At 51.1% G+C, this 27,251-nt stretch overlaps 1 protein-coding gene across 1 annotated transcript; it reads left to right on the top strand.

Annotated features, from left to right (window-relative positions):
• Positions 1 to 6,034: 6,034 nt before the first annotated feature.
• Positions 6,035 to 19,467, top strand: LOC142000065 (POU domain, class 5, transcription factor 3-like). The gene is made up of 5 exons (XM_074974106.1): positions 6,035 to 6,643; positions 13,240 to 13,354; positions 14,030 to 14,160; positions 17,737 to 17,901; positions 19,146 to 19,467. Exons 1-5 carry the CDS (start codon positions 6,035 to 6,037, stop codon positions 19,395 to 19,397), a joined length of 1,272 nt encoding a protein of 423 aa, XP_074830207.1. The 3' UTR covers positions 19,398 to 19,467.
• Positions 19,468 to 27,251: the final 7,784 nt, after the last annotated feature.

Raw genomic sequence — 27,251 nt, forward strand, 5'->3', positions numbered from 1 at the left:
CAGGGGATTGAACAAGATGACCTCCTGAGGTCCCTGATAGTCTATGATTCTATGATCACCAGCAGTCATTCAGACTCAGTGTGGCTGATTGGCCCTACATTATTACTGCTTGAGAGTTCAGATTTCTTGGCATTGTACAAAACTGAGACACAGACATGGCCCTTCCTGAGACGTATGGTAAAGAGACAGAAAACAATTCACATGTCCACAGTGCATGGTGTGGCTAGGAAGGGGCTGTGACAAAGTCACTTACCCAACCGTGTCTGAATGTAGCGGTGCCTCGGTTTCCCTTCTTGCTGTCAGGGAGAGTTTAGTCCTTTGGTAAACCAAGACTCCTCCCCTTCTACTGTAAACAAGATTTCAGTTAAAATCCCAACATGGTCTAATGACCAGTGCACAATGGTGGGACTCCGGAGAACTGCATTCAATCCCTGAATCTGCCACTGCCCTGTTGCATGCCCCTGGTGAAGTCACCTCCTCTCTCTGGAAGTCTGTTTCCCCTCCTGCCCAGTGTCACTCTTGTCCAGTTATAGGTTGGGGCAGGGACTGTCTCTCAGCATGTGCCTGTGCAGCACCTGGCACAACAGGGTCCTGATCTTAGGTGTGACCTCTAGCTGCTCCCATAATGTAGAGTAAAGCCTTTACCCGGATCTGTCCTTTTGGCCACAACCCTCCGTGGGAGCTTTACCCATTCCAGAGGGACCAATTAACCCTTTGTCCCTGGGTGGTAAAAGTCCACCCCGTGATACAGGGATATCAGCACAAGGTGGCCCTACTGAGGCAGAGTCCTTTGCCACAGCCTCTACCCCCAGCCCCCTAAACAGTGTCACAGCCGGCTGCGCCAGCCTCAACTTTTCCACTTCTCTCATGGCTACTGCCCTTGCCTGCCTGCCTCTCTCTCTGGTCTCCTCCAGAGTCCCTCCCAGGCCCCCTTGCCTGACTTTCTGTGAGCTGAGAGCACCACCACAGATCCTGCCCAAAACACTTAGTGCCCCACCAGCTCCTCAGTGAGCCGAGATGGCTGAGATGTGCCCCCCTGCTTCCCAGCTTGCTCTCAGCTTATTGTTTCCATGCTCCTTCTGGGAACTACAAGTCCCAGAATGCATTGGTCCTGGGCCAAAAACAATGACGGAGTAAAAAGAACAGGAGTACTTGTGGCACCTTAGAGACTAACAAATTTATTTGAGCATAAGCTTTCGTGAGCTACCGATGAAGTGAGCTGTAGCTCACGAAAGCTTATACTCAAATAAATGTGTTAGTCTTTAAGGTGCCACAAGTCCTCCTGTTCTTTTTGCAGATACAGATTAACACGGCTGCTACTCTGAAATGTTGGGGTGGTAAGCCGGGGGCTTGTCCTTAAAGGGCCTACATACTGTCGCAGTGACCTAAAGACTATAGTTCTCTGTTAGGTCTTGTCTACACTGGTGAAATTTACCAAACAATTCCATCAGTCCCCTTGCTCCAGTGGTAGAACTGGTGGGAGCTTTAGTGTAGACAAGGCTCCTGCAGCTGGACTCATTTATAACTCTGTTTAGATCAGACTGGCTTTCAGCAGCTTTTGCTCAACGGGCATTTAAAATGGACTGGACAAGGGGAGTTGGGGCTTTGTTGTAGTTCTCACTGGTCCAGCCAGTGTGAATTTCAATCTGCCCCTCTGTGAACACGGCTTGTGTCCAAGAGTTTCAAAAGCAACGCGTGATTCTGGGTGCTTGGGTCAAGTGCCCAACTCAAGACACTTTAAGGGGGCCTGAATTCCCTAGAGGGCCAAGCACACACCCTCTGAAACCAGGCCCCTGCAAGGGGGTCACAAGATCTGAATCAGAATCCGTCCCTGGCAGTCAGCCATTGCTTAGGGCACGAGCAAGACTCCACCATCCGTATCTTGTGCTACTCTTTGCATTCTAAGTCTCACACGTTCCTGTGCCGCTGTACGTTTTCCCTGTCTGAGTTGGGCTCGATGGAGGCATTCCTTTGGTGGTCCCCTTTTGTGTACTCCTCCAGCTGCCCTTCATCTCAAGGTGGACACCAAAAATCTTGGCCTAGTGCCCAAGTGCAAGGGCTTTAAGATGCAGTTGGATGGGTGATCGCATTTTACCAAAGCGGGTTACCAGTGCTAGGTTTTGTGGGCATCGTTGCAAACTAATTTCTGCTGTGTCTATCCTAGCAAAACTCCCATGGGTGTCAGTGGGTCTTTGGTTTCAGAGTAACAGCCGTGTTAGTCTGTATTCGTAAAAAGAAAAAAGAAAAGGAGTACTTGTGGCACCTTAGAGACTAACCAGTCCATTTGAGCATGAGCTTTCGTGAGCTACAGCTCACTTCATCGGATGCATAGGTCTTTGGCTTGCTTAAGGACCTCAGAACTTGGCCTGGTATTAAAAGGTGGATTTATAGGGGCAGGTTTACAGCCAAATGCAGAATTCCACCTGCTGCAGCACGTCCACAGGAGCCCAGCGCTTGGCGTGTGCGTTGCCTTTGGGGAAATGCTCCTCTAAGACACAATAAATGTCTTGGCTAAACTGGAACTTGCAGCTTGTAGCAGCAGCATCTCCAAGAGGGTCCAGTCACTCAGCTCCAGTGAGCTGCACCGAGCTGATCCAGCCACACAATGACCCTTGTGACAATGAGGGAAACACCTTCTATGACCCAAGAGAATCACTGCATTGAAATGGAGAGAGAAACCCCACTGACCCACTCCGTCCCCCCAGGGAAAACATTGCTCTCCACAATGGGTGACCCTTTTCCAAAGAGCCGGTTCAAAGTCAACGGCTCCCCTTCCGCCTGCTCCTTGTATATGAAAGGGGAGCTGGAATGTGCTTGAGCTGCTTCCAGGCAGGATGGGTTGATGTGCTTCCTGGGGGGATGGAGTGAAAGAGCAGGTTGGGGGAAGGAGGAGGGGGGCCAGGCCCCAGAACAATAAATCAAAGGCAAGAGGGCAAGCTGAAGGATCTTCTAAAAATGTCCCGTCCCCAGCTGGAGCCTGGGAGGAGCAGAGGAGAATCACTTGCAGTTGGAATCCTGCAGTGTCACTTCCTCAGAGATCAGACCCCTGAGCTTCCTGAGCGCAGGGACAGGGATTTAGCTCAGCCTGTGGCTTCAGTCATGCTGCGTAGACATTGCAGCACCTTCCTGTGGGGCTGGAGTTAGGGGGTGCCGGGGTTTTCTTTCAAGCCCATTCCTGGTTCAGACATTTTCCAGGAGCCCAAATAGTGCAGCCCAAGACCAGGAACTGCATTCATGGGGGCTCAGTGTACAGGTCTTTAAATATAAATGGCTTGGTGCAGCATAGGCCAGGGAGACCAGAAAGAAAAGAACATCCACCCTTCCCAACCTCTGTGCACCTCACTAGATCCCATTAGATCCCCATAGTGTGTTCATTTTTCCCACTCTGCGTCATTTAGGCAAGATTCCTGTGGAAAATCGCATGTGCTCATGTAATGAGTTACTATCATAATGCACAAAGGGGCTACACTCAAGTTATCCAGGCATTTAATTCTGGCATTTCTTAATGCTCCAGTGCCTGACTTTGCAACTTTAATGTTCTCGTAATGTCTGATTCTTTTGTATGCAGTGCATTCTTTATATTGCCGTGGTACCAACCCGATTGGGGCTTATGGCACTCGGCACTATACAGATTATATACCAGAAGGCAGCCCATGCCCCAAGGGGCACACGGTCTGAACACTGGGCGAAATCCCCTAGCCCCACTGAAGCCGACTGGAATTTTGCAGGTGATGTCAGGAGGGCCAGGATCCCAGTCTGTGTTTGCTGTTTTTGCAATTCGGGGGCAGATTTAGGGCGTTTTCCTCCTGAGGTGCTGAGCATCTTGCAGAGCCCATTGACCTCAGCTGGAGTAAGAGTACTCAGCTCTTCTTTGTAGCGACTACAGGCAGCTTGCAGCCCACCAGCAATAATCCACAGCAATTGTATAAATCAGTGACAGCCTCTCCTCTGTTCAGAGCCTGCTGGTGGCTCTGTCCCAAACACAAAGGAAAGGAGCTTTTCAGACTTATCTCTTTGGCATATCTCTGAGTGAGAGACTCCAAACAGCAGTTATCAACCAGCCAAGTTAATCAATAGATGAAGTCACTGGTAGCAGACTGGGTCCAGGCAAGCGCCATGCTGCTGAAGTTGTCCGGCTCCCATGTTCCCCGGGCTTCATCCTGCCCAGACACTGGCATCTCCTGTCCCTGCTGCAGGGACTGTCTGGGGGTGATGGGAGGTATGCACCAAGCTATGCTCGTTACATAATGCATTGAAAGGGTAATCCTGGCCGTTGCAATCGATATGTCGAAAAGTTACTTTGGGAGCAAAGGGGTGGGGTTTGGGGAAGCGTAATAAACCCAGGCCCTCCACACCATTGTCAAGTGGCAATCACAAACAGAGAACATAGTGACTGTGTCCCATTGTGCGGCAGATGAGTGTGATAGCAATGCTCATGATCAGCTCAGTTTAGAGGTCAGAGACTAGTAAAAGAAAACAAAAGAGCCAGGCCCTTCACCATGTTAAGATTAGGATCCTGTGCCTGTAAATACGTCCCAAGAAAACAACTGGGAGACACCAGAGCTCTCTCCAAGGGGCTCTGATATTTTGCAGCGGTAGCTTGGAAATTCATCAAGCAGGGGACAGGAAAGCAATGGAGCTGCTAGGAAGTGGTGAGGTCATTAAACATATGTAGGGTGCACCCATCATTATCTAATCATTTAATCCTGGATTTTCTGGGAGAGCAGGCCGGGGTAGATAGGGCATCTGCAAAGCCTGCCTCAGTACTCCAACACCCTGTGGTGGATCTCAGCTCACACTCTGCAGCCAGGGGAGAGGAAGCCCATCAGACAGATTGTTGATTCCATTTTCCACAAGGGAACAAAGGGGGCTGATCTGCTATGGCAGTTTATCGTCTGTCTAGTCCTGTAACCTGTCTGAGAGTGGCCAGCACCAGCTGCTTCAGAAGAAGGTCCAAAGACCCCATGGTGGTCAGTAATGGAATAACGGGCCCTTAGGGTTCTTCCTAACCCCAGTCAGTTAGTGATTGGTTGCTGTGTGCCCTGAAGAAGGAGGGTTTCAATTTCCTCATATATATTTTTAGTCCTAGTGAATGTGACTGTGATTGTTCTCATCCAAAAAATCCTACTAGATTCTAAGCCTGGGTGAAATCTTGTGGCAGGGAGTTCCACGGGTGAACTATGTGCTACACAATAAAATGTTTGACTATCAGTTGAAAATGTGCTGCCTTTCATTTTCATCAAATGTGCTTGTGTCCCTGTGCTCGGAGAAAGGGTGACTCACAGCTCCCAGTCGACCCTTGCTATATACCAACCGTTGCAAAATCAGTGCATGGCAGGGCAAGGATTTTGCAACCTGGCCCCAAACTGCTGGGAGCAACTAACTATCCAAATGGGTTTGCAATTGCAATCTTGTAATTTCCCCAATTGGAGTCCAACCCACGTGCAAACAGTTTATTGCTCTGAATATCGAGGAGCGAACATTCCCTGGAGGGCTCCGGCGTTTTTAAACAGGATCCGAGCAGAATAATTCCCACCACCAATAAATTATGCAGCTGGTCGTTTTCATTTCCCTTCTCGATTGATGCCCTCCCAAACCCATGGGGAAGTTAAAGAAGTGGGGGGGGAGATACACGGAGTCCGAAGCTATTTCTAATCAAGGTGGTTGCAAGATGCCCTTCCCCACCCCCGACACACACACAAGAATCAAGTTCATTTACAACCTATTGGTGTCAATTGTCTTAAAGGGGCCAATAGCTGAGCAGGGGCAATTAACAGAGACGCCCAAGCTGGGCCCTTAGCGGGGCGGGGGGAGGTAGCCCCTTGGCTGGCCTTCAGTGCAGGCTCCTGGCCGGCCTCGGCGCTCAGTCGGGTCTCTGCAGCATGGAGGGGCTTCGCCCTGGCCCCGCTGGTGCCCAGCTCCTGCCGTGAGCCTGCCAGCATGCGGAGACTCCTGGCCCTCGCCTAGTCTGATGGCGCCTTAGGGGCTCCGAGACCCTTGCAGCGCCCCGGCTCCGGGCAGCCTGGGGGCGACCATGTTCAGCCAGGAGGGGCTGCCCCCCACCGCCTTCGGCCTGGGGGCCGGGATCCTGCAGGATGCGAGCGGCCAGTTCGGCAAAAGCGGCTACAGCAGCACCAGCCACCAGCCGCCTTTCTTCCCCTTCCCGGCGCTGAAAGCGGAGTACGAGCCCCCCGAGCTCCCGGCGGGGGAGGCCGGCCAGGCTAAGGCCTGGGGCCCGTTCCCTGGCCCAGAGCCCTGCCAGCAGCCGGGCATGGCTGGGGGGCACCAGGGCCCCCAGCTCCTGGAAAGCGGGCAGGCCCCGAAAGAAGAGCCCGGCCAGGAGAAGGGGCGCAAAGAAGGCTCCCCAGAAGGGAAATGCGCCCTCCTGCCCGCGGGCCCCTACTACGCCCACCCCTGGAACAGCCCTTTCTGGCCTGCCTTGGCTGGGCACAGCGCGGCGGCGTCCCGCGGCCCCCTCCCCAGCCAGACGTTCCCAGGGGTCGGGCTTTGCCCTGGGGCCCATCACGCCATCTACCCCGGCGACCCGCACCAGCCCCCCAGCGGCCTCTCCAGCCTGGGCAGCAGCGGCAGCTCCAGTGGGGCGGCTAGCGAGGGAGGCCAGTCCAGTGAGAGTGGGGACGAGGTAAGGATCGCAGCCCTGCGGCCCCTCCCCGGACCCCGCTCCCCAATCCGGGGATCGCCCCCCATCTAACCCCTTTCCGCTCTGCGTTTTCTCACGGGATTTCCCCCCAGTGCTCCGGCTTATACCAAGAGGGAGGGGAGCGGAGAGGAGCAGCGCCCACATTTTTCTTCCTCTCTGTCTGATGCTTTTCGGGTGACCTTGTCTCCCACATTCCCTGACAGCCCCACTGCTCTGCAGCTGCACATCTCTCCTGCCACAGGCTCCTTGGGGAGCAGCTTCCTAGCGGGGGTGGCTGGGAAGGGCGGGTAGGGCTCTCCAAAGCGGTCGATCTACACGGGGCCAACCGGGCTGCTCTGAACAGACGGGTCTGTCTGATGGCCTGTGTTCCCTGGAGGTGGCGTCCGCAAACGCAGACGAAAAACTCTGTCTGCTTTTTAAATACGGTGGGCCAGATCCCTGTCTGATGTGTGAATCGGAGCAACCCTGAGTTACACCTGTTAAAAATCTGACTCTGTGTTGGGGGTGTGTGTAGACACATAAATCAGCTTTTAAAAAGCACCAGGGTGCTTTATGATGATCGATATTCTTTTATCTAGACTCTCGGCTGCAGTTTGATCTCTTCCCCCCCCCCCCCCCCCCCCGTGAAGTGACCATTGCTCTGTAATGCCAGGGTAGAGATTTAGACTTCTCTTTGTCTCACTCCAAACCCTCATCATTCGGATGTCCCCATTTGTAACATGGGGAGAATGAAACTCCGCTCCTGTGGGAAGCGTTGTGAGATCTGATGGAAAATGCTCTGTAAGAGCTGGGAGTTAGTAGAGAGGGACTGGTGGTGTGAGCCAGCCAGGGTACAGAATTGTTTGACTGGGGGATTTAAAGACCAGCTGAGAGGCACAGGCCCAGGGACCCAGGGAAAAAGGCAGGATGACAGGTCCCATGGGATGAAAGCGCTTTGCATTGCAAGGGGGTTAAGTTACAACACTGTTGCTTTGTAGTGTAAATGGGGGTTTAGCTACATTCCCAAATCCTGCTAGAGCTTCCCTACCTCTGCCTAGGCCAGTGGTTCTGAAGCTCCATCGATTGCTGCACATTACTCGTCTCTCTTTTTGCTTTTCTCTGTATTTTCCTTTCCATTTTTTATTCTTCTTTTCCCTCCTCTGCTTCTCCAGGAGCTCCCAGTTGTCAGCACCCTCCCCCCAGGGGACCATTAGGATAATCTGGTCTGACCTCCTGCATAACTCATCCCGGGATGTCTGCGGGAAGAGGTTACAGCAGTGGGCACCAAGGAGAGCGGGCCTACCAGATCCACCCAGGCACATGCCTAGCAGGGCTTGAGTCTAACCCCTTTAACCTTGCTAGCCTCATGTTATGACTTCCCTCCCTCTTTCTTCCACTCCACCAGGGACCCAACCTTCCCTCTCCCCCTCAGCTCAGCCTGCGGAGGGCTCTGATGACCTTGGGTCTTCTCTGGGGCACCAGCACAGTGACCACAGCAGGTGGTTAAGTGGCCTATGGTGCTTAATAGTTGGGTCATTGCACTCTGGGCTAGCTGGATGTTCTTCAGAGCTGCTGCTGTCCATGTGAAGTGCAGCACATTTCGGTGATGGGGCTCACACAGTGGTTGGGCCCTCCTCTGTCAAGATGGGGAAGAAACAGTTTCTGGACTATCTGGGAATCTAGTAGTAGGGAGGAGTCCAGAAGGATGCCAAGGCTGGGAAGCCCGTGAGTTCGCTAGAGGTCTGGTGTTTGCTTGTTTCCCACCTTTGTCACCTCCCATCCTGCCCAGGTTCAGGAAGGAGGTTGAGTTCCTGCTTATGCAAAAGTGGAGCCCTGATTGTGTCCCATTGGCGGTGGGGAGTGAGTTTTGCTCTCCAGCATGGTTTGCTGCGTTGAGCACATTTCCAGCAGGGGCACCCCCGGTTCAGAGAGCTTTCTCTCAGTGTGGCTAAGCTGTGTTGCCCAGCTGCTCCAGTGCTGGGCTCTTTGGGATCCAGAGATCAGCACCACACAGTTTCTTCCCATGCTTTCAGGGAGGCCTCCCATTCTTACTGCCATGTTTGCCCTCGTGTCTATCAGCCACTGGCCCGGTTCTGAGCAGCGGCTTTACCGTGGGTTCCCTCTGCTGGCTGTTGCAGAACAAAAATATTTGTCTCTGTACACTCCTCAGTGCGATAGCTCAGCCAGCCGTCTCTGGGGATGGCATATGCTTCTGTTATGTCTGCACACTCAGCTCTTCTGTGCATGCAGCCCCTCGGATGCTGGAGCTGCCTGCTTTAAATATTTTCATCGGCATGACTGTTATTATTTTAAATGGAATTTTAAAAATCTAGATATTTAGCGCATGTAGGCCAGCTCCCTCCAGATTATAATAATTTAAAAATTGGTCAGATTCCTGACTCGCAGGTAGATTAAGCAAAAAGAACAGGAGGACTTGTGGCACCTTAGAGACTAACAAATTTATTTGAGCATAAGCTTTCGTGAGCTACAGCTCACTTCATCAGATGCAACGCTTGTCTCGGTAAATTAAGCTAAATCAGTTTAAGCCAGAACTAAGCGTGTGAATAGACTTAAGCGTGTCCATGCTGCTGTTTGCACCACTTTAACTAAATCAATCAAAAAAACCTGCTTTTAGTGGAAACTGGTGCAAACTGTTGTGTGTGGAGAAGCCCTGCCATGCCTTGGCAGATCTTCCAGAACGGCCAGGGAAAATCAGAATTGACATTCCTGATATTTCTAAGGGGAAAAACAAGAAAGTAAATAATAAACAGAAGGAAAAACTCTTTTCTGGACTCTTTATGGTGGACAAAAATTTTAAAGGGCACAGCCCTGGGTTTGGTTTATTTTTTTTGTTAACTGCTGATAGTACCAGTGGCAGGAGTGACTGTATTTGCAAAAACCGCCCACTGCTCAGAAAGGCTATGAACTAATTAATTAAACCTGTTTCATAAATTGTCCCACAACAGTTCCAGGTGGGGAAAAGGGCAGGTCTGGAAACCTGTGTGTGCAAACAGTGCATGCACATTTTGTGTGTGTGTAGATGGCAGCTTTCTGTGCAAACATAGAGTGCTCTGAGTCTCCTCTTCTCCTGCCCTGGACCACGTGTTGAGACTTACACCTGGGGCAACATGTGGGTAAGAAGCCATCATTCAGTTTGCCCAGCATTTTGTACCCCTCTGCGCAGGTGTCCATGATGAGGCAAGGTACAAGAAACTGGGCCAATGATGCTTTCATCTCCATCTTAAATCGCAGCTTGGCAACTGCTGCCACCCTGCATGTAGTGCCAGTATCATCAAACGAGCAGGAGAGCTGATTGAAAGGTGACTCTGCACCTTCTCATAGCAAAACTTTGCTGCTCTGGGTGCTGGGTTGGTTGCAGCCCATCTGTCTTCCAGTGTGAACTCCCAGTGGCTTAGATGAGTTGTGCCCTTGTGTTTTGCTTTGATTTTTAAAGGGGGATTTGATCCTTTTTTGCTTTGTTGGGCCCAGATCTTCAAAGATATTCAGGCTCCTAAATACCCCTGGAATTAGGATCTGAGCCTTCTCGTTAGCACTGAGAGGAAGCTGACAGCTGACAGTGGCTGAATCCAGATCACCTGGCCCTCAGCTGGTGAGACTGTCTCAAACATAACACACACTGGCACCTGCTGGTGGTGGAGGGCATTGCTTGGAGCCCCTCTGCAGGAGTAGGGATTAGACTTGGAGCACAGATCAGTGTGTTCTCCCTGCTGGCTTCCTTAGGGAAGAGAAGACCCAGCAGCCAGGTACTTCCCAACCTTCACAAAAGGGAAGATATGTGGCCGGTGTCCATGGGCGTTGCTCAGTGGAAGCTTGCCTACAGCAGAGGGGGATCTGGTCTCCAGCTTCCCCTCTACCTGGGAGCAGGGTGGGCTAGGAAGTAGTACAAGAGGGTGTGGGGGCCCTTGAGAAGGATGGTGCAGTGGCCAGGTACTGGCCTGTGACTCCTTGGGGTGGAGGTTCAGTTCCTGCCTCTGTCACAGAATCTAGACTAACATTGATGAGCTTATCAAAAGATCTACTCTAGCTCAAACAGAAGTTATGAGAAATTCTCTGTCCTGCGTCATTCAGGAGCTCAGGGTAGATGATGGGAGAGGTCCCTACAAAATGGTAAATGCCACTCCTGCTCCGGGAGCTGAACTGGATTTTGCAAAACTGCAATAGGCAAACTCCAAAATATTGAAAATGAAGGCTCTGGTGCAGCTGTCACTAGGCGGTACGTAACTTGACTCAGATGAAAAGTCCCATTGACTTTGATGTGACTACTCCTGCGCTCCAAGTTAAGCATGTGCATAATTGTTAGCAGGACCATGGGCTAAAATTGTGTTTCTATTACAAACAGTTCTTTTAGTGGCACAGAATCTTTGTCCCTTCAAAACAAAACTGCTTCAGTGTAGAGAGAAGAGGTGGCCCAGCAATAAGGGCACTGGCCTAGAATTTGAGAGCCAAAGGCTGTGTCTACACTAGAGATCTTACAGCTGTACTGCCGCTGTAAGGTCTCCTGTGGAGCTGCTCTGTGCTAATGGGAGAGAGCTCTCCTGTTGGCATAATTAAACCACACCCAATGAGCTCTGCTGGAGACGCCAACACGTTGCTCAGGGGTGGTGGTTTTCTCCCCCCGCCCCGACTGATAAAAGTTTTACCGACAAAAGTGCTAGTGTAGACACTAGATTCAACTTCCTGCTCCACCTAAGGCTCTCTGTGTGACCTTGGGTAAGTTACTCAGGGCTTGTCTACACTTGCGGTGCACTGTATCGCTTAGTGAAGTTGCTGCCTACACCCAGTGGGAGAGCTGCTCCCATTGGTGTAGGAATTCCATCTCCCCGAGAGGCAGTAGCTGTGTGTCCACAGGATGCTCTTCGACGGTGCTGTCTATCCCGGGAGTTCAGTTGGTGGAATTGCGTTAAATCCACACCCTGAGCGGCGACGTTCCACTCATGTACGTTGGTAATGTAGACTGCGCCTCAGGCTCTTCCTCAGTTCCCCAGGTACAGAATAGCCCTCCCCCAGCAGTTTGGGGAGGATTGAGACTTTAAATATTATGAGGTGCTCAGACACTTCAGAGATGGTGGCCAGATAGTGTCAGCGATGCCAAGTGATTTCATCTTCCCAGTGCATTAACAACATTGCTGTGAACTTACTTTATACAGACAGGCCAAAATGTTTAGGTCCATAAAATCCTAAAGGTGGGATTTTCAACAGCTTGTAAGTGACTTAGGAGCACAAGTCCTATTGACTTCACGCTGCAAACCTGAGGGAGGAGCGTAGCCTGGTCAAAGCGTTGTGACTTTCTTGATTTGTGGAAGTGCAGTGTGGTGGCCGGTACTGTTGGCTGCTATTTGCAGTTGTGGTGATGGTGGGTGGGGTGGGTTGTGGTGTCAGGCCCAGGACTTCTTTTTTTACAGCCTGGCTGAGAGTTTCAAGGCTGAAACTTCAGTAGAAAAGAAAAACTTCACCGTAAAATCTGCAACTCGACTAACAATTCGGAAACTCTTTAAACAAGAACAAACCAGCCACTTTAGCCATTTAAGACTATAAAACAAGAAGGGAGTAAAAGGCAACAGTTATATTTAAATAAAAAACCATTTTGTATTATTTTTTTTATCATGATTTTTACCCACCCTATGTTGGGCAAGTCGCTCCGCTGACCCTTTGGAAAACAGAGATGGTTCTGTCCTGCCTTCCTGCAGGGCAGTGCGTGGGGTTGTGCAGTGCTCAGGTACTGTGGTGACTAGGGCCATTTCTGGGCTTGGGTGGATTTCTCATCCCCACCGCAAACTGACCCTAGGAAACGTATCCTGGCTGCGGGGGGCTGTGAGAGTCGGGGTATTGCAGGGCATCAGCTTGCCAGCTTCAGTCTCTGCCCGATGAATCTCCATGGCCATCCCGCGCACTGATTACTTGGCTTGTCCACTGCCCAGAGTGGAGTGGGAGGCTTTCACTGGTGAGCGAGGGGGTGTCTAAAGGCAGCGATGTCTGCAGAAACTACAGCTTTCATTTTTAAAGTTACTGACCTTAACGGCCCAGCTAATACCCCTCAGTGCTGACCTGTAGCACCACGCACACACCCCCCCCGCCCGCTATGCTGCTCCAACTCTGAGCCTCGCCAGCCAGACGTCACCCCGGTGGGTGGGAGGTTGTGGCTGAGCCGTTTCCCACTGCAGCGGGCAGCCAGGCCGAGGGAGCCTGAGGGACAGTCTAGGCAGCTGTTCCGCCGTGAAGCAGAAAGCCAGAGAGCAGCTTGAGGGATCAGCCTGTTTCTCGGATCCCAGCAGAGCTCTCGGTTCAGTGTCAGGTGAAAGTGATTCCTTCTGGGATTGTTTGCCATCCTCGTGCTGCAGGATGCTGGTTTGTCCATGCAAACAAACAACTGAGGGCTTCACCGAGCCCGTTCGCACTCCTCTCACCTGCCACGAAAGCCGCGGTGGAGCCTGTTTGCAGCGGTAGACCTGGGATCCATCTCTCTAGGGCTTGGATCTGCATCCATCCCTGAAATGCCTGAGTGAATCCACCTCTCTCCTTGCCAGCCCCCAGCGGGCTCCTTTATCCCCTCACAGAAATGTTTTTGCTGCTTTTCCCAGGACACCACTCCCACCTCAGAGGAGCTGGAGCAGTTTGCCAAAGACCTCAAGCACAAGCGCATCACCCTGGGGTTCACACAGGCTGATGTGGGGATGGCTCTGGGGACTCTGTATGGTGAGTTTCACTTTTCTCCCCCACCCCTCCCAAGTGCATCTGGTGCCTCTGGGGGTGTCTCTTGATGCAGAAGGTGAGATATGGGGAGGGACAGCCCCTGGATCCTCACTGCTGCTTTGTAGCTTCTTCCCCAGTTGGATGTTCAAAGCGGCTGGAAGGGTTTTTGGATGCTTGTTGCAGTGAGCCCAGTGTGAACACTGTGGTGATGCCGGGGGAGCCCCAACATGATGCTGTAACCTGGGAGTCCCTGCTATCCCTGCTGCTGCCTTGAGGGAGGGGCTCACAACAGGAGATGGGGATCCTGGGGGAAGGCAAAATTATGTGGGGCAGAGTGGATTCCTAGATCCAGCTGTCTGGGGGGGGGAGAGGGACTCGAGCTCCCTCAGTGCCTCATTTATGGGGGGAAGGGACAGAAGATGCCCCTCCTCCCCCCAGATAGCAGGTGAAGGGAGCAGACCGCCATGGTCCCTGCTGCAGAGGTGGGTAGGTGACCGTGCAATATTGGGGTGGGGGGTCTCCCATGCATGGATGCAGCCCCCAGAGTCATGGATGCTCCATGCATGGGTCAGGTAGTGGGCAGGTTTCTTTCCTCTCTGGCTGGTGTGCCGGGGGTATAGGATAAGGAGTCTGGCAGCCCCAGGCCTGCAGCGAACGGGGCTTCTCTCTCCCTCCCAGGGAAGATGTTCAGCCAGACGACGATCTGCCGCTTTGAAGCCCTCCAGCTGAGCTTCAAGAACATGTGCAAGCTGAAGCCACTGCTGCAGCGCTGGCTCAACGAGGTAGAGAACAGCGACAGCCTGCAAGAGGTAAGTGGGGAGGGGTGGGCCAGATTGGGTCAGCCAAGGGCTTGGCTCAGCCCAATGGCCGGGACTCGCTGCTTCTGAGCAAGGTGTACGTGACCTCTTAATGGGCAGCTATGGAAGTAGCCTAGTCGCTGGGCAAGTTCCTTCCTGACCCCCGTCAGTCAGAGCTTGATCCATGTCAGGAGGGCTTATATCCCTTCTGAATGTGTTTTATCCTTTCTGCTGTGACTGTGGAGAATGAAAACGTCCAAGGCCTCTAGAGAATCCTGCTGAGCCCTTGGCTTTGCTGATACCTTGGGGCAGTGAGTTCCACAGGTTAGTCACGCGCTTTGGGGGAGAAACAGAATTTCCTCGGACTGGTTTTAAATGTGCTGCCTTTCAGTTGCACTGATTCACCCCTTGCTGGTGTGTTATGAGGGAGGGTAGATAAGAATGCCTGATCTACCTTTTTCCCATTCGTTACTCTGCTTATCCCCGTCATGTCTCCTCTTACTCGCCTTCTTTCTAAACCAAAGTCCAAGGATGAGATTCTCCCCACTGACCAGCCCCTATCCTGCAGGTAAAAGGTCAAAGGGTCTCTAAAGGGTAAAAGGTCAAAGGGTCTGTAAAGGGTCTCTAAAAGCACTGGTTTTAGCTGGGAGATGATTCTCTGACACAGGCACTGTTGGAGATAGCTGTATGGCTGCCTTCCCGGGACGCCGTTGCAAGCCCTGGTGTAGGAGTGGGTACCTGGGGCAAGGCTGTATGAGATTCTAGGCACCCACTGCAGCCCCCAGGATAGCAGCTGATTGCAGAGTTTTGTTAGCAGCTCAGACACTTTGTTCTTGCATTCAAACTTCGTGGGTCATGTCGCCCAGGCCTCCTGATATTTTGTCTTGATCAGTTTGTTCCAGCAGCTCCTCTTTCAACACCTTGGTCCTTGACCTGAGACAGCAGCTCAGGGTCAGGATCTCCTTGACCTACTCTGAGGCAAAGAAATTATAACTTCTCGCAACCTCTTTATCTTTGTTAATTGTTTCCTTTACTTCCTGGTTAATCCAGCAGACCCACGGATTCTCTTGCAAACATCCTGCTCTGATGTGCCTGGAGAATGACTCACCAAATTCCACCTTATCTCTTCTTCGTCCCACCCAGTGTGGAAGGGCCTGGCCTTAGGGTATTGGTAGGGCTGCAGATTTGTCACGGCATTTTTTTATGCAGTCACTGAGCAGTCCTGACAAATTTAGTTTAAAGTCACAGCTTTTGCAGGTAGTGGTTGTAAAGTCACTTGAAGTGGGGGGGTGTGACATGGTGGGGGAGGTTCGGTCCTGCCCGTGGGGGGTGGGAGGCCTGGTTGGTGGTGGGGGGGGGGGAGCGGTGCAGAGCGAGCCCACCCAGCACTGACCTCACAGTGGTGGCTCCTGTCCCGTGGGGCTCGCCTGGCTCCTTGCTCTGGCCTGTGGGCATGTCCTTCTCCCTGAGACACCCAGCCTTGGCCCCTTCTTGGCTGTGGCACCGCCAGATCACTGGCCCTGAGCTGTGGTGGTACAAGTGGATGGGCCCTGGCCTGGGTGGTCCCCCCAGCTCCTCAGCCTATGAAATCCCAGATGCAAAGAAAGCCATGGAAAAATCACAGTATCAGTGACATTTTTTTACCTCTGTGATAAACCTGCAGCCCTAGGCATTGGCTATCAATAGACCAGTGGGCTAGCCTGCTTCCCAGTGAGCTGTGACAGCACCAGTGTAAGGAGGCCTTGAGCTGACAAGGGAAGGTTTAGCAGGGAAGGTTCCTTTTGGGAAGAGAGCAGGGTAAGTGAGGACTTCCAGTGTCTAGCAACAGCTAATAACCCTTGCAGCTGGAACCTCTCTATCACTGTCCCAACCACAACCTGCCAGTGCTCCCAGGCCCTGCTCATTGGCCTGGTTTCAGAGAGACACTTGCCATTTGCATTACCGGAGTAGCAGTGTCTGCCCCAATGGTAGGGCAGAGGTACTTGTAAATAAACAATTAGCCGATTGACCAGACTATCGTGTGATGGAGAGTGTCCAGCCTTTTGCAGAGATGGTCGAAGAGTGGGAAGAACTTACAATCATTGTTTGATGGGAAAATATACTAAGATTCCCAACAAATATAATTTGCAACAGATTCTTCAACTGGCTCTGATCCTGGAGCAGCCAGACATCACGACGGCCTCCAACAAGGCAATCATGGTCGTTTTCTGCTGTCGTGGGTGGATCTGGAGAGAGGCTCCCGTCTTCTTAAATGTTATAGCCGTAGTCGGTGGAGTGAGACTGGTTGGGTTACCATGGCATGAGGGCCAGGGGCTGAATCTGAGAACATATTGCAGATCTGGGGGGAAACAACTTTTTTTTTTTGTTGAGCAGTCACACTCTTCACTGACTGCAGAGGTTTCTGCAGGTGGGTACCTGGCAGAAGGTCCTCTGCACCTGGAGCCCCTCCCACACTCTGCAGTTGCCAGGGGCACAGCGCGGTTGGCAGGATGGGGCAGGCTATTGGAAGATCATGGGTGAAATCCTGGCCCCATTGAAGTCTGCTCAAATTTTGACTTTAGTGGGGCCCGGATTTCACCCCATATCCTCACTTCCAGTGAGGAGCAGCTGCAGGAAGGCTTGAAAACCAGGGATTTTTCCTTTACCCTGTGGTGTGGTTCGCAACTTCTCCTGCTCAGCCAGAAGAAAGGAGTGGGAGGTGATGTGCCCATTAGAATACAGCATTTAAGTCCCACATGCTGCAGTCCAGGGGAGGATTAACCTAGCACAACCTGCTAACTATGTTGCGTAGGTTCTCTGGAAGGGTAAGGAAGGGAATTTCACTAAAGGGAAATTATTGAAGCAATTTGTATCTTGATCCTGCTTCCATTGAGGTCAATGGCAAAACGCCTAAGGTGCAGGCTCAGGGCCCGTGAGTAGGTTCCTTTGAGGAATTATTCTAAAGCATCTCTGGGCGTTCAGGGAAGCCGGTTGCTCGGCACGCCCAGCACTACTCCACGTGATAATGAGGGTGGGGCAGCAGTTTGGGGGTCAAAGGGAGTTCAACCCCAAACACTTTGGGATTGAATCTATTTAAAAAATTACAAAACCTTAATGTGAATAGAAATATTTTAATGAAATCCTTTTAATATTCTCCCAAATAATTGGTCACCCTTTGTATTAGTGTACATTTATATAGACTTATAAAAAGGGCTAATAAATTATTTAAGCATGCTACAGACACAAATACTATATGTTGTAGATGGTTATATAAATGGACCTGGTTGAAAACCACATTCCCTCCCCCCCCCCCCTCCCGGTAAAGAAAGAATGAAAATTTTTCATTTGAAAATGTTCATGGGAAATTTCTGAAACTAAATTCAATTTTCAGAAACAAACATTTCAGTTTGACTTGAAAACCTGCCACTTTATCCCTTTCCACCCAAACACTGATTTGCAGCACGTTGGATTGGCATCTCTCAGCCCTGGCCCTACCCCTCTCCCAGTCAGGTATGTACGCCCCGAGGAGCTGGGAACACTGTTGCTCCACGGGGACAACCTGTAACCAAGTGCCATGGCTTTTGTGGGTTTGTGTCTCTTGCTTTCCAGCTGTGCAATGCAGAACAAGTGCTGGCCCAGGCCCGGAAGAGGAAGCGCAGGACCAGCATCGAGAACAATGTCAAGGGCACGCTAGAGAACTTCTTCCGCAAGTGCGTGAAGCCGAGCCCCCAGCAGATCTCGCAGATCGCCGAGGATCTCAACCTGGACAAAGACGTAGGTTTAGTTGGAGCTCCCCAGCGGTGGGGAGAACAGCATGTTCAGAAGTCAGGTCCTTAGGAATGACTCTAACGCATTCCCTAGTGGGGTACTTCTAAAGGCCAATTTAGGGCTGGTGGAAATTTTTCCATCTAAACTATTTTTTAAGCAGAAAATTGGGTTTATGACTAAACCAAATTATTCACAAAATAAGTCTGTTTTCCACAGGAGGAGGAGGAGGATTTTTTTTTTTTAAATCAAAAATCCAACAATTTCATTTTGGAAATGATACCGTGGTGCCTCATGGGATCTGTAGTTCAGTTACCTCATGTTCCTGTTCTCCTCTGAGTTGGATTTCCCAGTCAGACTACATTTCCCATGATGCACCATGGCGAGGGAGGCCCGTGAGGCACCACCTCCCACCACAAGAGTGGAGGCTGTGGTGCACAGTGCGTGATGTAGCCCAGCCTAAAGATGGGAATAGGGGGCATCTGGCACCCAAACTGCAATTACCACTAGGTAGGCACTGTGGCAGCTGACATTTTCTGGTATTCGAATTTCTGCCACAAAATTTAAATTGTCCATTGAAAATTTAGCCTTTGTTTTCACCGAAATTTTCCACAGTGTCCCCACTACCCCTACCCTTTACTGTCCAGCTCTACTCCAGACCTTTACTCTGGAGGTGAATGGCTAGTGCAGGGGCTGCCACACTCCCACTCAAGAGGGCTGCAATCGAGCACAAAGCAAACAGCAATAAGAGTGTGTTAGCACCAGCTGCCAGCCCACGTCACTCCCCTCCCAGGGGAGGTCTGATTCATGGATGCAACAAGAGTGCACGTGGGCTCCTTAGGTAGCCAGATTGCTGCCAAATCAGGTGGGTCCCAATAGGTGGGATTAGACCCCAGACTGCCTCAATTAGTGGGTGCACCTGGTGAAGGAATGTAGCCCTGTTGCAGGACAGCCTCGTACATGCTAGGGACTGTCAGGGTGCCCTGGGGCTCTGTAGAGATCCATCCCTCTGCCTGGCTGACCAAAGCGCTCCTAGCTGGGACTGCTGAGCTGGGAGGGTATGTAGGGCCTTGTGGGGGTGGAGGGAAGGCAGAAAACATCCCACTGGAAAAGAGCTCGAAGCTCCCAAATTGTCTGGCTGCTTTGCTCCTCTCTAGAGGCGGAGCTGTGGGGGGCTCTGCCCCCGAGGGAGAGGTTTTAATGCGCTGGGCTGATCCATCTCCCCTTTTGTGCCTTCTCCCATCGCTGCCTAGGTGGTGCGAGTCTGGTTCTGCAACCGGCGTCAAAAGGGCAAGCGGCTGCTGCTGCCCTTCGGCGATGAGAACGAGGGAGCCATGTACGACATGAACCTGGCCCTGGCGCACCCAGCCTTGCCCGCCGCAGTGAGCTCCCAAGCCTATGCCCTGGGCCCCCCCCCTCCCATCTACATGCCGGCTTTCCACAAGGGTGAGATCTTCCCTCAAGCTTTGCAGCCGGCGGTCTCCATGGGGAACAGTGGCAACTGAACCTGGGGGCTGGGGGCTCCCTGGGAGCTGGACGGAGGTGTCTCCTTGGCGGTGCTGCTTGGCTGGCTCCCTGGAGAGAACAGCACCCCAGAGATCCTGCAGCTGCTCCCCAGACGCCTGACTTGGGGAGGGGAGGGGGATGGGGAGGGGGGATTCACTGTGTTGTTTTTATTTGCTTTTTGTGTGAGGGGGAGGGGCAGCAACCTGGGCAGAGGGAGCGGATCACCCTGCGCTGTGGAGTGAGTCCCTGTCCTGCCCACCGCTCCGAATCACTCCTGCTGCAAGGAGCCTGCTTCCCCCCCACCTCGAGTTGAGCTACCTATCCTGCCCCTCCCCCTGGGGGCGGGGCCTCATCACTCATTTGCAAACAACGTTTTATCTATTGTTAATTTGGAGAAGGAAAAAAAAAAGCCCTTTTTAGCCATTTCTAGTTTTTAAAATGATCCCGTCTCTGTGTCTTTGTTGCAAGCAGCAGGGCTGTGCGAGGCCCTGGGGGCCGTCACTCCCATGGGCTCTTAGTCCCAGGCAGCCGTAAACCTGGGAGTTTCCAGGGAGCCTAGGAGGGTTAGGGTGGGAGTTGGGGTCCTTAAGTCTCCTTGGCAAATGCCAGGCTGTGGCTCAGCCTTGCTCCCTGGGCACGTAGACACATCTTTACCTACCCCAGCTCTCTGACTCAACCAATTGGCATTTTCCAAGGAGAAAAATGTTTCACTGAACAATTCCAGACCCATGTGTACTTAATATGCTTTTCCTGCCTGGCTGTAGAGCGAAGGCTTCAGCTGTCTCGTCTTCTACCACCCCCACCCCTTCAGCAGCCCTAGACCTAATGAGCATCCATAGGGCATAGGAGGCTATTCAGCTACCACTGGGCATCCCTGATGGACTCTGCTGGAGATCTGCCAAGGCCTGTAATGGCTCAGGGACCCCACTGTTTCCAAACTGCTGGTGAGAATAGCCTCCTATGCCTCCCACTATGGACCCTAAGGTCTCTACTCTGCACTGCAGGGCTTCGACTCTCTGCCTGGAAGCTTTCATTGTTGGCTCCCTGCACAATGCTCCCTGGGAGAAGCAGTGTAATGAGTGGAAAGGGATAAAGTGCTTCTCCCATCCCCAGCTCTGTAAGGCTGTGATTCCACCCACACGCCGGCAGAGTGACATGCCATGCATGCCGGAGTCCCCTGGTAGAGCTGCAGCCTGGTAAGCGCAGCTTCCACAGAAAACACTGTGCATTGTAACAAGAACAAACCATTTTCGAGAGTCTGTTATTTTCTACTCAGCACTGCACGTTTTGTAGTGCTGGACAGATCCTCCTTTCCACAGAGCGTTCTTGGAGCCCAGCGTGAATGTGTGCCGGGGTCAAATGGGCAAGAGAGAGAGGGTGGGACGCTGCAAGCTCCACCCCCAACTGATCTCCACTTCCCCCAGATGCCAGAATGGAGCTCCACACTCAGAAGATGGCACCGATTTTCTGGCTGTGACCATGTGTGTCCTCTGGGATGGACAGGGTTCAAATATGCTGCTGGGCTCCTCCGCTTGGCTCTCCCTTGAGGTGCCCATGCCTTGCTGGGCAGCTTGGGCTTCATTGCCTCTTGGCTGGCAATAACTATAATCAATTAAGAGCATAAGAACGGCCATACTATGTCAGACCAATGGTCCATCTAGCCCAGTATCCTGGCTTCTGACAGTGGCCAATGCCAGGTGCTTCAAAGGGAATGAATAGAAACGGGCAATTATCAAGTGATCCGTCCCACCATCCAGTCCCAACATCTGGCGGTCAGAGGCTTAGGGACACCCAGAGCACAGGGTTACATCTCTGACTTTCCTGGTTAATCGCCATTGATGGACCTATCCTCCATCAATTTATCTAATTGTTTTTTGAACCCTGTTATAGTTTTGGCCTTCACAACATCCCCCGGCACTGAGTTCCGCAGGTTGACTGTGCGTTGTGTGAAGAAATACTTCCTTTTGTTTGTTTTAAATGTGGAGACCCCTGGTACTTGTGTTATGTGACTTCCTTATTCACTTTTTCCACACCATGATTTTAGTGGCCTCTATCCTATCCCCCCTTAGTCATCTCTTTTCCAAGCTGAATAGTTCCAGTCTTATTAATCTCTTTTCATGTGGAAGCTGCTCCATATGGTGCTTAATCATTTTTGTTGCCCTTCTCTGTACCTTTTCCATTTCTAATATATCTTTTTTGAGATGGGGCAACCAGAACGCCACACAGTATTCAAGGTGTGGACGTACCAAGGATTTATATAGAGGTGATATGACATTTGCGGTCTTATTATCTAGCCCTTTCCTAATAATTCCCAACATTCTGTTAGCTTTTTGCCTGCCGCTGTATATTCAGCGGATGTTTTCAGAGAACTATCCACAATGACTCCGAGATCTTTCTTGAGTGGTAACTGGTAATTTAGACCCCATCATTTTGTATGTACAGGTGGGATTATGTTTTCTAATGTGCATTACTTTGCATATATTAACAGTGAATTTCATCTGCCATTTTGTTGCCTAGTCACCCAGTTTTGTGAGATCCGTTTGTAATTCTTTGCAGTCTGTTTGGACTTAACTATCCTGAGTAATTTTGTATCATCTGCAAACTATGACACCTCACTGTTTACTCCTTTTTCCAGACCATTTATGAGTATGTTGAACAGCACTGTTACCATGCAGATCCTTGGGGGACCCCACTATTTGCTTATTTCCACTGTGAAAACTGAGGATTTATTCCTACTCTTTGTTTCCTCTCTTTTAACCAGTTACTGACCCATGAAAGGCTCTGTAATTGCCGGGATCACCTCTGGAACCTTTTTTAAAAATTGGCATCATATTAGGTCTCCTCCAGCCATCTGGTGTGCTGATTTGAGTGATAGGTTACATACCACAGTTAGTAGTTCTGTGATTTCATATTTCAGGTCCTTAGCTATCCTCCAGCCATCTGGTGTAGAGGCTGATTTGAGTGATAGGTTACATACCACAGTTAGCAGTTCTGCAATTTCATATTTGAGTTCCTTCAGAACTCTTGGATGACTCTCACCTGGTCTGCGTGAGTGGTGACTTATTACTTGTGTTCCAAAACCACCTCTATGGAGACCTCAGTGTGGGACATACCCACCCCATGCCTGTCAGCTGAGGGTGCAGCAGGACTCAGATCTCAACAGTCTCAACATTTCAAAGTAGCGTCCATCTCCCCATCCCCTCACCGGGCTGCTCTGTCAGCGTGTCGCCTCTGGAAAGAGGGGAGGACTCCTGCCGCTCGCCCCCAGGAAGAACATTGGGGACGGTGCCCGTTTGATCCCCTCACTCACTTTAACCTCTCCCTCTTCTCACCTTGTATTAAAATGCTGGACAGTTATGTCCCTGGGAGACCTGGGTTCTGTTCCCACCCCTGTTCCCTGTAGCATGAGATTATTTCAAGCCACTCTCTGTAGGACCTACACAAAATCACTGTTGTCCTTGTGCGGCCCCTGCAGCAAACTCGCGTGATTTTATTTGGGGCAGACACTGTCTCTAACTCTGTCTGTACCGCACCTAGCACAATGAGGCTGTGGACTGGCTGAGACCTCTAGACACTACTGCTATAGGTATGTGAAATATTCATTCTCCCAGCAGTGCTGCTGCTGTAGAAGGAAGCCAGAGAGTCATAAAACTCCCTGCTCTGTGAGGAAGGCAGTGGGGAGCTGGTGGGGAAGTGGGTTAGAGGAGGGGGGTTGCACCCATGCTGGTGTGAATGACAGGTGTTCCCCCATGATGGAAGTGAATGACATCTCAGTCCCTTGGGTCAGGGGGATGATCCTCTCGGCCCTTAGTGGGCATGATGAGTCACATGGACAGACCAGTCGCTTGCCCCTCACTGCCTGGCCTTGCTCGGGGGATACCAGAAGACTTCAGTCTCCAGGGCTGTCAGCCAGTAGCAAGCAACATGGGCCTTCAGTGCAGCACAGGACCATGCAATGAGCAAATGTCCTCTTGGCTTTAGCTTGGGGGATAAGTGGGCTGGAAACACTCATGTGTCTCCAAGGCAAACTCCTGTGTGAAGCAGGAGAGTCTCCTGCCAGACGAGAGTAACCCACTCATGAAATGTTCTGTTAATACATGTGCACTGTGGTAGCACCTAGGAGCCCCAGTCCTGGACGCAGACCGCACTGTCCTGGGACATGTACAGACACAGAACCCAAAAGTCCGTGCCCCAAAGAGCAATGATCAGCAAACATCAAGTTGCTATCCCAGCAATTCAATGGTGCAAAGCTAGGTTTCAAAGCAGTTTTCCCCTAGGAAATCAGCGGTGACATTTGTGCAGGACACCGTGTATTCAAGGATCTCTATTTCTAAATGACTATCATGTTGTTTAACAGCAAAGTTAGCCCCAAAAAAATGGATGTGAGAAAACTTCTAATAAAAACTGGAGGAGCCAGTTCGATGCACAATCAGGATGTGTTATGGAAACGTGGTCTGGTTTGTAGGAGACAGGTGGTGGGTGGGTGTAAACCCCACACTGGTAGACCGGTTAATTGGAGGCACCATTAGCTCACCTTGCTGCACTTAGAGGGCTATCAGCCTCAATTGCTGAGCAGACCCAGCTGGTGTGGAGGGGGCTGGAGGCCCTGCAGAGGAGATTCAGGAGGCAGAGGGCTTAGAGAAAAGGGGTCTGGATGTTGTCAGGGCTAAGCCCTGACAGGGGCAAGACTCCAGGGAGGTAGCCCTGTGGGGTGGGGCTCCGGAAGTGGGTCAGGGAGCTGGGGAGAACCTGGGATGGGCAGAAGCAGCTGAAGTTCTGTTTGGTTTTGGTTGGGGTCTTTTTGGGTCCTGCCAGGAGGAAGCCTGGGACTGCAAGGGAAGAGTGCAGCGGAGCCCAGGGGGCGGAGGATGTGGTGTTGATGCCCGGCATTGTGCTGGTCATTGTTTCTCTGCAATGCTGATCCCCAGAAGGGGCGAGGCTGCATGTGAGCTGGCCACAGGGCCAAGTCAGCAGCAGAACCGGACCCTGTAGTAGGGGCTGAGTGGCTGTCGGAAGGAGGTGGCTGAGGGGGACAGTGCGGCATGTGAACTGGTGAGTCACGGCAAGAACACCATGTTTTGGGAAAAACAGAACATCTGTGTTGTAAGGCAGCCCTAGAGCATTTTAAAAGGCATTTGTCTGTCTGAGCGTTTTATCCTGCCACCCATCGTGGGAGTATCTGGGCCCTTTCTGCATGAAGATTCGTCTCACACAAGGAATCCCCTTCTTTAAAGACTGATTGATGGGTTAAGCGCATCCACAAAGGGCACAGAACCAGCTGAAATGCCTTGAAATTGGGTGTCTATACTGCTTCTGCTATGACAGCCTGGCACGGCATCGCAGCCCCAGACTTGCTGGTTCTGTGGCATGGTGAGCTCTTTTCACTGAGCTTCAGCTGAGGGCTCCGAAGAGCCATGAGAAGGATTGATTGGAAACCATACCTTGCAGTGAAAGGCTCACGGAGCTCAATCTCTTGATCTTAACAAAGAGAAGGTCAAGGGGTGACTTGGTCTGTCTCAAGTACCTATGCAGGGAACAGAGATTTGTTAATAGAGGCCTCTTAAACCTAGCAGACAAAGGTCCAACAAGATTCAGTGGCTGGAAATTGAAGCCAGACAAACTCAGCCTAGAAATGAGGTGCATATTTTTAACAGCAAGGGTAATGAACTATTGAAACAAACTACAAGGGCTGTGGTGGATTCCCCATCATGGGACACTTTAAAATCAAGATTGGATGTCTTTCCAAACGCTAGCCTCTAGCTCAAGCAGCAACTTCTGGGAAGTCCCGTGGCCTGTATCTTCCAGGATGCCAGATTAGACGATCACAGTGCTCCCTTCTGGCCTCATAATTTTTATATATATAGTAATAATAATGGCAATGGAGTCCCTGGCATGTCTCCCTTTTTGGGGGTTAAAAATCTGAGCAAGGTGGGGGGGGGATTAGTTTTAGATTTTCTTGTTTTCCTGGTGTTGGGTGTGTCATTCTCACAATGGAAAGACTTTTAACCACGGTTAAACTAGGTGTCATTTTGTTCTTTGTCAGACTTGCACTTTGGACACTCCCTGATTTCCTTTCAGCCCTACTTGTCATCAGCAAACTGTGCTCCTGGTGAGAGTTGTCCGTGAACTGTGCAAGACAACAGCCCGTTCCCTGGAGGCTAAATTGTGAACCCCGACTCATGAGCAGAGCCATGGAAATCAGCCGAGTGCAGTGCTCTTAGGCTGGAGATAGGGTATGAGGATCCGGCCCTGAATGTAGTTTGGGAAATCACGGCAGCTCTTTCTGAAATGGGCTTTGAAAACTCCTTTTGAACTAGACTCACTAGTAAATGTTTGTTTCGCTTTGCAGGGGCTGGACTTTGGCAGCACTATTCCTGTTGAGGAGTCCTGCAACTAGCCCCCTGCAAACCAACGGAGTGGGGGGGGGGCGGGGGGGGCGTGGTGTTTGATAACAGGAGTAAGCACTGCTCTACATGTGACTGAGTGTTGCAGAAGTAGCACCTAAAGTATTGTAACACCTTGTTGCAGTTTCCTTTGTCTGTAATGGCTCCTTAAGAGAAGGAGCCCACAAGTGCCTGTGGTTGGTGGCTTCCTCTCCACTTTCCAGAGTAGCCCCATTGTGTCATTGGTGTTTCCAGACATCAGGGAAGTGACTTCTGAAACATTTATGTTCCGATCATTGATGCTTTGGCATCTTGAAGTGCTCAGGCTCCCAACCTCCTCTGTCTTCTGGGTCATGATCGCATCATTGTGAACAAGTTGCATCCGATGAAGTGAGCTGTAGCTCATGAAAGCTTATGCTCAAATAAATTGGTTAGTCTCTAAGGTGCCACAAGTCCTCCTGTTCTTTTTGTGAATACAGACTAACATGGCTGCTACTCTGAAACCTGTTCTTGTGGCTTGTTTCAGAGTAGCAGGCGTGTTAGTCTGTATTCACAAAAAGAACATGAGGACTTGTGGCACTTTAGAGACTAACCAATTTATTTGAGCATAAGCTTTCATGAGCTACAGCTCATGAGCTGTAGCTCACGAAAGCTTAAGCCACAAGAAATAATTCTTCTGTTCTATTCATCACTGATCAGGCATCAGCTGGAGTACTGTGTCCAGTTCTGGACCCCATGCTTTGGGAGAGGCGGGGACAAACTGGAGAAAGTCCAGAGGGGTGCAACAAAAATGATTAAAGGTTTAGAAAACATGACCTACAAGGAAAGATTTTTAAAAACTGGGTTTGTTTCTTCTGGAGAAGAGAAGACGGAAGGGGACATAACAGTCTTCAAGTACAGAAAAGGTTGTTTTGAAGGGGAGAGTGATAAATTGTTCTTATCCTCTGAGGACAGGACAAGGAGTAATGGGATTAAAGTGCAGTACGGGAGATTTAGGTTAGACATTAGGAAAAATTTCCTAACTATAAAAGCAGTTAACCTGGAACAAATCACCGAGGGAGGTTGTGGAATCTCCGTCCTTGGAGGTGTCTAAGAAGAGGTTAGACAAACACCTGTCAGGGATGGTTTAGATAATACTTAGTCCTGCCTCAGCGCAGGGGACTGGACTAGGTGACCGCTTGAGGTCCCTTCCAGTCCTACATTTCTGTGATTCAATGAGACTTCATGGCACTTAGTATTATATAATTGTATCCAGAGCGTAGCTAGGGGGGGAGTGGGGCAGCGGCTGCTCCCCCACCGAGCACAAGTGACGCCTTTTAAATTCTTTGGCGCCTTTTACATTTTTACTCACCCGGCGGCGCTCCAGGTCTTGGCCGGCGGGTCAGGCGGCGCTCCAGGTCTTCGGCATCGGGTCCTTCACTCGCTCCGGCTTTTGGCGGCATTGCGGTGGGGGGGGGGTCCTTCAGTGCC

Source organism: Natator depressus, chromosome 16 (genome assembly GCF_965152275.1).
Source record: "Natator depressus isolate rNatDep1 chromosome 16, rNatDep2.hap1, whole genome shotgun sequence".
NCBI lineage: Eukaryota > Metazoa > Chordata > Testudines > Cheloniidae > Natator > Natator depressus.